This window comes from Emys orbicularis, chromosome 10 (genome assembly GCF_028017835.1).
Source record: "Emys orbicularis isolate rEmyOrb1 chromosome 10, rEmyOrb1.hap1, whole genome shotgun sequence".
Lineage (NCBI taxonomy): Eukaryota > Metazoa > Chordata > Testudines > Emydidae > Emys > Emys orbicularis.
Genome location: NC_088692.1, coordinates 5,343,843 through 5,355,292, shown reverse-complemented (window position 1 = coordinate 5,355,292; position 11,450 = coordinate 5,343,843). Strand labels below are relative to the sequence as shown.

At 43.3% G+C, this 11,450-nt stretch overlaps 1 protein-coding gene across 1 annotated transcript; it reads right to left on the bottom strand.

Annotated features, from left to right (window-relative positions):
- Positions 1-5,566: 5,566 nt before the first annotated feature.
- SOX8 (SRY-box transcription factor 8) lies at positions 5,567-10,856 on the bottom strand. The gene is made up of 3 exons (XM_065411850.1): positions 10,423-10,856; positions 7,374-7,612; positions 5,567-6,300 (listed from the first exon to the last, which is right to left on the bottom strand). The coding sequence occupies exons 1-3, from the start codon at positions 10,854-10,856 to the stop codon at positions 5,567-5,569; spliced, it is 1,407 nt and encodes a 468-aa protein (XP_065267922.1).
- Positions 10,857-11,450: the final 594 nt, after the last annotated feature.

The following is an 11,450-nucleotide window of genomic DNA, read 5'->3' as shown; positions in this document are numbered from 1 at the left end:
TTGGAGACTTTCCATTTCTTAGCCATAAACTTAATACCGAACAGTAAAAAACGTGCAATGAAAGCTGATATCATTCCAGGAAAAATGATAATATAGAGGACTGGAAGGGACTTTTTTTACGATCTAGAGAAATGTGGGTATGGTCTATAAAACCAATTTCCTCTTTCTTACTTAATGGTACATTCTGTCCAGCTCAGATAAAATAGCAAACATTCATTATTGTCAGTACAAAGAAATGAGGAACTTGTATCTTGTTTTTTCCTGTGATTAACTCAAGAACTCTTTATTGATAATAGCCTGAGGTCAAAATCTGATCTCTGTTACACCTGAGCTCATTGACTTCAATGGAGTGGCTACAGAATTACAACTGTGTAACAGACGTCAGAATTTAGCTCTAGGTAGACAATAGTCTTCTTCATAGATCTGAGCTGAACTATTGAATCAGTCCAAGTAACTTCTGCTGGTTGCATTTACATGTAAGATGAGATAAAAGAAAGATCTGTATAAAATATATATAAACCACAAATCAGTAGAGCTTTCCGAGGAAAATAAAATGTGCATATATCTCTGAGTGTGAATCTAGGTACGGGTGCTCTGAAAAATATCCATTTGAATATACTATTTTGTATAATTCACTAGGAATAAGTAAGTAATCCCATGAATTTAGACTGTCTAGCAGCTTGACGAACAACCATCTTGCAACTTCCTTGAATTTTATGTGGTGTGAATATTTTTGACTCTCTGGACTGACCAGGAAGAGTTTGATATAATTCTTCAGTATTAGATATTCAAAATTAGAGCTGCATTGGTAAATTATGACTGGTTATGTAAGTCACATGGTATTGTTTCACTCCTTGAATAGATAAGTGGCTCAGATACTCCAAGGTATTTAGGTGCCTAACGCCCATTCATTTCAATGGCACTTAAGTGCCTAAATCCCTTTGAGGAGCTCAGCCACCATAACTTATAGTAAGCACTTTGGGTGTGAATATTCATGAGTATAGATTTGAAATTTGCCTCCTGCAAATATTAGTGAGGCTAAACTCAATCCGTGAAATGTTTTTGGAAACCAAATACCAAAGGGGCCCGGAGCACATCCCAACACAAATTCATTTAAATGAATATTTGTGGGAAAAAATGCGGCATTTTCCTGGCTCTACTGGTTAGAAGTAGACTAAAAGAGGGTTAATCCAAGATGTCTGGAAACCCCCCATCTACGTCTTTCTCTAGAAGATGGTACTTCCCAGAATGTTGTCAAAGCATCAGCCAATCAATATTTGCTGTGATGTCATTCTCTTTTGGGGCGTGCTATAATTTCACACCTGATGACCTGCTCCTGCTCCTCAGACATTGATCTGAGCCAACATCACCCATTAGTTGAGAGACATGGGTAATATGTTCAGCTCAAACATAGGCTTGAGCTAAAGGTGAGTTACCTTCTCAAGGAGGAATCTGTGTGGCTTACTGATAGTTTTAATGCAACAAACTTTAACCAAAATAAAACTTTTGGGACTACATTAAATATATGCACTTCTGTAAACAGGTCTGTTTAGCTAAAAGCCATGTGCCAAACTCATCTCTGACACTGAAACAAAAAAGATGAATTTGGCTCTGTGTTTTTTACCTTGTAAGGGGCCAGATTCTCGTACCCTGGCTCATTTTAAGTAGAACTGTACTCCACAGTCAGCCCCACTGATTTCAATAGGACTGCTCTTGGGATGACCTGGAGTAAGGGCATCAGAACCTGGCCCTAAACATCTTGTCGAATTAATGGGTGTATTCCCTGTTTTAGTGTTTCACTCGTGTTCTTTCTTGTTGTTTACATGCGAATAAACATTGCCTTTGGAGCATAGTGTAATCTGTAGCAGCACAGAAAGTAACCTCTGACGAGTCCTCGAGCGCTGTTTCACCAGCCATGGTGCGAAACAGAGACTTTGTGCCATAGCATATTGTCCATTGTCTTTTACTATGTGCCTGGGTGCCCTACAAGGCATAGCCCTGCCCCTCTTGACTTGAGGCAAAAGCTCATATGCGATGATTAGGCAAGAAACAACATGATTTCGGTCAGAGTCAAGGGCATTTGACTCAAACTGTAGAGAGTTTCCAGAGATGTATTTCAATGCCAGAAAGTCACCGCTGTGCTTTCAGATAGTAAGATATACCCATAGGAAGGGAGCACGTGGAGGCAGAGAAAGTTAAATAGAGCATCTAGTCCTAATGAGGTAGCGATGCCTGTGGGGTAGAGCACTGGACTGGAACTCAGGAGACCTAGGTTCTATTCCCAGCTCTGCCAATGTCCAGCTGGATGACCTTGGGCAAGTCACTTACCCTCTCTGTGCCAGTGTCCCCCATCTGTAACATGGCATAATGATACTGACCTCCTTTGTGAAGTGCTGTGAGATCTCCTGATGAGATAGAAGACACATCGGAGTTAAGTTGTGTAGGGCAGGTGTGCGTTTGTTCAGATTACTAAAGTCACTTTCATCTACACTAGAAAGATACCAATCGAGTTTGCTTGCGCCTATATGTTGGGCCCAATCCTGAATAGAGTAGAGGCCTTTTAACTGTCCTTAAAGTCAGTGAGACTTTAGGATGCTCAGCACTTTGCAGGATTGGGTCCTTGTGACCAAATGTTCCTAGTGATCCCATTCTTCTGCTCTTGGCCACTTACAAATGGTTGAGTCATATCATGACTGCATGTTTGGGGGTGGGGAGGAGAGGATGAATTTCATTGGCTTTCCAAGCTCCCGGCATAGTCAATTGTATGTTGGGGGACAGATCTTCCCCTGGAGCAAATCTGTTAACTCTAGTGGCGCTAAGTTGATTCATAGCTATAAGGATCTGGCCATACACAGACATTTTTTAAACTTTTCTATTTAAAGTGGAGGGCCCGATCCTGGTGGCTTTTGCCATTGACTACAAGAGGAGACGTTTGGGGACTGCAGTTTGTAATATGAATGGCACAAACGATGCCACCCTATTATGTGATGCTATTTTTTTTTTTAAAAGGTAACTATAGGAGGAAAGTACTGCTCTTTCCCTCAGAACAGGCAATAGTATCTCTTTGCTGTAGAGTTGAATAATCTGTCTTGCTCAGTGCTAACAATAGCTAGTATACTGCTTGAAGCTCGTGTTGTAAACTGGGGGGAGGAGGGGGAAATGTCTCTTCCTAAAGCTGCAGAAGAACTTTGGCTTGCAGTGTAATAAAGTAATTTTGCCAGCAGTTTTGTAAATGAGCACAGAGAAAATGGTGTCCTGTTACAGATGCTTTGGCAAGATAGCTCTTGGCAGATACTGCAACCAGCAAATTCACTTTGGGTCTCTGTTGTTCACAGACTTTATTAATATTCTCTACGTTCATTAATTGTCATCACATTTATTTTCCTGGTTTAAAAGATTTTCCAGGGTTGCCTTGAAACCAAATCTAGAGCCTGTTTCCGTGATTCCCAGACAGAAGCTTTTGTGAATTCCACACGGTTTCCAAAAACCGTTCTTCCCAGTTAAGCTCCAGCCTGAACAATCTTGCCCCACTTTGCCTAAACTAGTCGGACCAAATTGAAATGTGTTTTTTTTTTTTTAAAGTCACAAAATGTAACTGTTTTAATGACTATATTTAAAAAAAAACACTACATGCAACATAGAATTTTGTTGCTATCGTAATTAAGAGGTATTTACAAGAGCTCACCAGCCAGAGAACAGAATCTGTTACTCTTTAAAATTCCTATATACTGTACAGAACAAAATGACCTTGGTTTAAAACCATGGCATTCAATCCTGCAAATCTTTACTCGTGTGAGTATTTCCACTGAAACCCTTGTGATGACTCCGTATGAGAAAGGGTTACTCAGTTGAGTAAAGATTTCCAGACTCAGCTCCATCTTCTCTAAATGCTGGTAAAGTGGCGGTAGGAGAGGGGGGAATTCCCTGGGCAATGTTATTTCACTTTAATTGCAATTAAATCAGTTCTTTCTCTAGTGTTGTTTTCTGAGTTTCATTAAGTGCACAGAATTTTTTTTTAATATAATGAAAAACACAACACGTGGTTGATAAAAAGCAAATTTTTTTAATTTTATCAAATTGATCTGTACAAAAGTTAGCATTGCTTAGTCAGAAGCTAGTGAACAGAACAGATAAGTAACAGCTGAAGTCTTTCAAACTTTATACAGAAAAATAGATTGCATAAAAATGAGTTTTCTGTAACTTCCCCCACCCCCACATCCCCAAAAGGAAATATGCAAAAAAATACTTTTAGAAAAAGAGTAGGAAACATAGAAAAGGTAAAAAGAAGATAACCTCTGAAATGTGTTTAAGATTTACAAAGTTTTTAAAGGCACAAGTTACCATAAAATAGATGGTTATTATATGCTCAGCATACAATGGAAGAAGTAGAAATATATCAATGAATATTAGTCTAAAACTAAGTACCTAAAAAAATTTAGTGGAGAAGGTTTTAGTTTCACAGCTTGATGGATGACATCTGGTCCCTAGAAGCCAAAATTAATGTGGACTAATTTCTCATTAAATTACACCTTTCTATAAACTGGCCTTGGTTCTGAAAGTGTACAAAAATTCAGTGATGCCTTCAAATCCAATTTAATATCTTGAAAGCAGCTGGCAAGGAAAATCCCCACTGTCCTGCTCCTTTTTCCAATTATTTAGCCGTTGAATTTCATAACTTTGCTTCCCCCCCCCCTTCCTTTTATTGTTTGAGATTTGTGTGTCAATTTCACATTTGTGACTGGTTGTGTGGGACATACTGGTTATTTCAGCCCCTCTCTCAAACACAATTCTGCAGTGGTTAAAAAATATACTCATAACACCATTTTATTGGATCGTCTCCACTATTTTTTTATGCTTCCCTCTGCCCCATCTTTAATTTTTTTTTAAATTCTACTTTTTGCACAAAAATTACTTCATTAATTAAAAAGACAAAATACAGAACATAAATACATATTAAACAGATTTCCAAAAAAAAAAAAGAACAAAAAAAACCACCAAACACTTTTAAGCTTCCAAAAAACAAAAATGAATGTTAACTACAGCCAAACCTTGCTTAGAAGAACTCTTGACTAAAACACACACCTCAGACATTTAATTGGTTGGTCCTAGCCGACTCGGATATGTTCCCACAAGATCGTTATATGGAATAGCTGAAATTTTTTGTATATATTAATTGGTCCTAGTGAGTTCTTGCCTCCAAGGTTGGTCCGTATCTCACATTGCAATAGACCCTTAAAGTCTTGTACATTTTTCCATTTTTGCACTCAGACGTTCAAAACTAATAAGTTCGCTTCAGTCCTCACAGAGGAGTCAAATAGTTTTGTCCTTCATTTATTCAAAAGGAATTTTCCGTCCGATAGGTTTTGTTTTCATTAAAGAAAAATAGAACTCTGTCTTTTAAAAGTTTGGAGATTTCGAAGCAAGCGGACATCCAGTCACAATGAATAGAGTTCCCAGGGGCTCAGCAGGCACTTAGGAAATTGCCACAGCACTCCACTTTGTTTTTCCTTCATTCCTTCATTAGTGCATATAGTTTTGGGAAGACCTCTCAGACTCCTTCCGTCCTCTAAGGCCTCGTCAGGGTTGTGTAGACAGGCTGGTCCCAGTTAGCAGTGGGGCTGTGAGCGGGAGGGATGGACAAGCCGTTCAGGATGGGTGTGGCGTAGGGGCGCCGTGAGGAATGGAAATACGGATACTGGTAAATGCTGGAGGGATACCCGGAGTAAGGGTTGTAGTAATTAGAACTCTGGAGGTCTGTATAGTCGCACTGCGAGCTGGAGAAAGAGGCAGCCGCTGTGGCGGTGGAAGCCGTGGTGGCACAAGCCTGTGCGCTATAGGAACCGTAGTCGGAGTGAGTTGGAGACCCATGGGATTGGTCGCTGTAATGACTTGGGCTGAGTTGCTCCGTTTTGATGTGTGGTCTCTGCTGGCTGGTTTCATTTAAAGTAGGGGACACCGAGGATGGGCTTTTGTGAGTCCAAACTTGGGCTGCTCCACTGGTGCCGTTGGCTGAATGGGAATAGGAAGGGCCGTAAGACCCTGCTGAGGAGTTCTGCCCGTGGTCAGCCGGCATGGCCGAATGGCCATTCAGTGGCAAATACTGGTCAAGCTCACGCACGTCAAAGGTCTCCATGTTAATGACCTCGCTGCTGAGTTCAGAGATGTCCACATTGCTGAAGTCTATGTTCTGACGGCCGCTCTCCACTAGGCGGCGCCCCTCGTGTTTCAGCTCTTGCTTGCTCCCATGATGAAGATCCGTTTTAGGGGTGGTAGGAGGGGTGGGTGGTCCATGAGTTTGCCCTAAAGACAAAAACACATTTTTAAAATTAAAGGATTTGATGGCTATTTGGGGGGGGCGGGCAGGCAGTTTATCATCTTTTAGCTATTCAGAAACTCAAACGCTGGATCTTTAAATAAAACATTGTATCAAGAAAACACGTTAAAGATGGGCAGATGTCACCTTAGCTCCTGAGCCAGTGAGCCCGATCCTCAGCTGGTATAAACTGGCTTCAGTGGTACTATGTTGATTAACACTAGCTGCAGATTACGTTTCCACTGGACTCTGAGCCACTGAGCCCAAGTTTAATACTTTTGTGGGGTTACTGCAGAAGTACTCCATAAAATCTTTGGAGAGGCAAAGACATCTAAAACTAATTCCTTGACCAGAAAGTGCAACTGAGTTTCACGTCAATGGAAATGGTTCAGACTTCCTTTACAAGGCAGTAAATGAAACTCTTATTCTGTATATAAAAACCCATACTAATGCAAACTTAAAGAGAAGGGAGCGGGGGAGGAAAATCTCACAGACAGGATTCATAATAGGGAGAACAAACACGTCTGAAATTACAGGACATTAGCAATACTTTTGGAATCTGTCAACACTAAATGTTTGCCAATTCAAAGCTCCACTTCAGAATCCAGAAGGGTTGGGATGAAATTAGTCTTGATCTCTAGGGCTTATTCTTGAGGCATCTTCAAAGTTACCAATTAATAATTAACTCTGATTATATCTGTTAACTCTCTCTTCCCCCCCACCCCCCGCCAACACTGCTGATACATTAGTGACAGTTTGGAAATATAGATTTGTTTATTTTCTAATAAATAGGATTCAGCCCTGTCAATGGATGTTCCTATATCACACAAATCACCAAGGTATCTGGGACCTTCCACTGTCTTCAAGGGAACTGCTTAGAGTATCCCATTGTAAGGTCCCAATCCTGCAAACACAGGCAGGCTTCCAAGGGCTATTTGCAGTAGTTAAGTGTGTGTGGAAGCGTTATCAGAGCTAGGCGTGAAGGTAGGAATTTTCCCTTTTGTTTATTACAGAACCTGACTGTTCTACTGGGATAATAAATCTTGGCAAGACTCCTTACCTGTGTGATCACTGTGATGGTGAGAATCTCCCACACCGCCTAGCCCGGTGTCTGCTTTGTAGATCTGACTCCCTGCATGATGGCTGAGCTCGGCTCCCGAATCAGAATCACTCTGGCCTGCTTTTACACTTTTCCTCCTCCGGGGCTGGTATTTATAATCCGGATGATCCTTCTTGTGCTGAACCCTGAGCCTCTCGGCTTCTTCCACAAAGGGACGTTTTTCATTTTCACTTAACAAACTGTTTTATATTTTAAGAGGGAAAAAAAATAGTAAATTACATGTTGCTTAAAAAGCAAACTACAAATGTCTTATGTTTTCAAGCATTTCTCTCTCTAGCTTACAGGCATTGATTCAGCAAACCAATAAATTAAATCACAAAATAAAGTTTTCACTTGTAACAAGTACAATTTGTTTTACTTGTTGCATGTATTGCAAATATCAGCTAAAGAGCTGTTAAAGCATCCACTCTGGATATTGAGAACAGGGCAAAACGCTGTTGTTGTTTTTTTATTTTAAATTTAATTCCATATCCTGCTCCTAAATATTATTGCTATATTTCACATGTAAATCATGCTGCACTAATATGACTTAATCATTTCTGATCATCTCCAGTTCTGTTTGAGCGTTTGTCGCTTGCAAAAAACCAATCAATATAAATGAGACTATTTCATTTAAAGTTTTTATTTCCTCTGGAGCTCCTATTTGAAAACTTCCTGCCGATACCCAAACCATAGTTGTTTAATGTAGGAATACTGCTCATCAGAACAAATGCAGGATGTTTCTCTGTGTGTAATCGTAAATAACTAATTTAAAAAAAAAATCTATGCTGGACACAAAGAAAAAGCTTATATATATATATATATATATATATATATATATATATATATATATATATATATATATATATAAATATATATAAATATATATATATTAGTCTGACTTGCCAAAGGCAGCATTTGAAAGCATTAAAAAAATTTCTCAACTAGATGTTTTCCAGTAAACTATTAGTACTAGACAAATAAAGTTAAATATAAAATAAATGTTGAGTATATAAATACATGTGTAGAAAGAACTTAAAAAAAAAAATTATGAAAACAGTAGATGTCTATTAAAAATGATATAAAAGGTATAATTGAATTACATAGTTCATTGTAAAGTTGGTTAAATATACAAACGAGCAAGATAAATATTACAAAAAAGCCACTGTGAAGTTACAGCTAAAAAAACCCCAAACATTTCCTTGTTGTAGAAATACAATCAGAGAATCCACACATCGTAAAAAGTTGGAGGAGGAAAAGGAGCAAGACAGACCGAAATCTCAGAAGTATTTAATTATGATGCTGGGCGCCAAGAAGAATCCTGCACCCAGTTTCTTTTAACAGTCCTTTCATTGCTCTGGACTGCAGCGAATTCTACCATAAGGCAGCCACATGAAGCACCCCGTTCATTCATTAGCAGTCAGCTCGGCTGAAGAGAGACTCAGAGTCTGGAAGTTTGAGAGCGTACTACAACGCAACCATCACAGACATGCCCTTTCATGGGGAACAATCTACCCCAGCTTTGGCCATTCCTGCCGAATCAGAATGAATTTGGTTTGTCTGTTCATGTCACTAGTCTCATCCACAGACAGGAATGCTCAGAAGGTCCAATCCTGCTCCAATCATTGACTTTGATAGGAGCAAAATGGCAAAACTCTCGCTTATTTAAACAGGAGCAGGACTGGGCCAATGCTTCATTCAAGCAAAAATCTGACTGGCGCCTTAGAGTTAGGCCTTTCATTAGTATTTCGTAAGAGGGCCCAGAACCTGAATGATGGATTTATCATTTGTTCTTTGCTACACGTTGAGCTCAATCACAATCAGTTCATTTTTAATTGTCCGAAGTGTCACAAGAATGTTTTGGTCAGGGGAAGAAATTTACAATAAAAGACAATTCAGTACCCTCTTTTTCAAGGGTCCACAGCTTGAGAGATCTGTGTCCCCCAGCTAGGTCCAGCCCAAAAAATTCCACCAGCATCTAACCTTCTGGACTCATCTAAAGCCTTACAACTAGCAGAACTACTGGTGCTTTTTGCTAGGATATTTCCCCCCACTATTACTGAAGAAAGCTATAGGTCTAATTTTTCAGGAACAAGGTAGCTGCAGGTAACGTTGGCCCCTTCAGTTCTTGGGACAGTCCCTCTATCTGGTCTTTGTACTAATACAGACAATTCTCCCCTGCTGCACAAAACAGGGACTAAAAACCCTTACTCTAAAGAGCAAACATTGGAACCCAGACCCCCTGAGCACTCCGGGAAGCAGTGAGCTCCTATATTAACATATCACAGGTCCTTAGTTACGGACTCTCCATTCTACGTCTCATGTCCCATTCTCTGGCTATCTTCAATGATTACTCTGTCCAAGCGTCTCCAAAAAAAAGGAAGAGGTAAAAGCCCCGTCTTTTGAGACTTTTCAAACTAGTTTGGCCTCGGCCACCAGCAACCATAGCAGGACAACTGTGCCCTGCAGCAGAGATGAACCCCTGGGACCTCTGCATCTTAAGCATCTATAATTCTACAGTAAAATGGTCTAACTTTCGCTCACTAGATTCTTGTGTCTGGTCTCAACCCCCAGCCCCCGCTCACTATGGTGCTGTGAAAAACTACTCCAGACAAGAAGTGTTGAGGAGGGTGTGGGCATGGTGCATGTGTGTGAGTATAGTCTGTGTGTGTGTGGACAGGGTGTGGGTGCATCATGCATGTAGCATGCATGCACTGTGATGCCTTCTGTGTGTGGTACACGTGTGGTGCATGCATCCTTGTTGGATGCATGTGTATTGTTCGTGATGTGTAGGTGCCTGGTGCGTGTGTGTGCACAAGCCGTGCCCAGGCCGTATGTGGGTATGTTGTGTGTGGCACGTGTGTGTTGTATGCAGCGTGTGGTGCCGATGTGCATGGTGCATAGGCACGTGTGTGTGCAAGCCGTGCCCGGGCCGGGTCTGAGGCAGGCTCGCTCCCGGAGTGCAGCCCCCAGCTCGGGTCCCCTCGCCCCAGCCCGGCCCCCCACTCACCGCCAGAGCTTGCCCAGGGTCTTGCTGAGCTCGGCGTTGTGCAGATGCGGGTACTGGTCGGCCAGCTTCCTGCGGGCGGCCTGCGCCCACACCATGAAGGCGTTCATGGGCCGCTTGACGTGGGGCTTGGCCTTGAGCGATCCGTTGCCCCGCACGGGCATGGGCACCAGGCTCCAGTCGTAGCCCTTCAGCACCTGCGACACGGCGTCCCGGATGCAGGCGGGGAAGCGCTCGTCCACCTCGGCCGGCTCCCCCTTGGGGCCGGCGGGTGGGCGCGGGGTAGGGGCCGGCGGGGCGCAGCCCAGCCCCTCCGAGCCGGCGGGGGACAGGGGCGAGTCGGAGTCCGAGTCCACGTGGGACATGGAGCTGGCGGTGCCCGCCGGGCTGCAGGGCGGCTCCAGGGCTTTGTCGTGCTCCTCGGTCATGGTGAGCATGGGGAAGGGCGAGCAGTGGGGATGCGCTGGGGGACACCCAGGGCAAGGGGACCGCGGGAGCAACAAAACCCCCGCAGGGTCCCCGTCCCGGCGCAGGGCGCCTCCCCGGGATGCAGCAGCGCCGGCCAGATGCGCCCCAGATGTGCCGCAGCGGCGCGCCTCTGCTTCTGCCTCCCGCTCTCCACCGCGGCTGGCCCGGCGCGCTCGGCTCCAATGCGAACCTCCGGCCCCTGGCCACAAGTTTCTTTAAGCAGAGGGCGAGCGGCCCCGCCCACCGCCCCCGGCCCGATTGGTCGGACGGAGCCGTTCTCATCTGCATCCCTGCCCCCGCCCCCTCCGCTCTTAAAGAGAGAGCGTCCCCCTTTCCCCCCTTTATTATGCTTTGCCTCTCGCCCCACGCGAGAGCTCGGGGCTGTGGGTTCCTGCGCGTGTCCTGCTGGCTTTTAGGAAGGCAATGGGCCCCCCTCGTAAAGCGAGTGGCGGGTTGGCTGTTGTGTGGCTCCTTTTTGGTTTCCCGCTGCAGGAGGAGTACAGTCACCTGCGGAGGTTTTGAAGAATGTATTGATTTGGGGAGGGAGGGGAGAGGTAGGACGT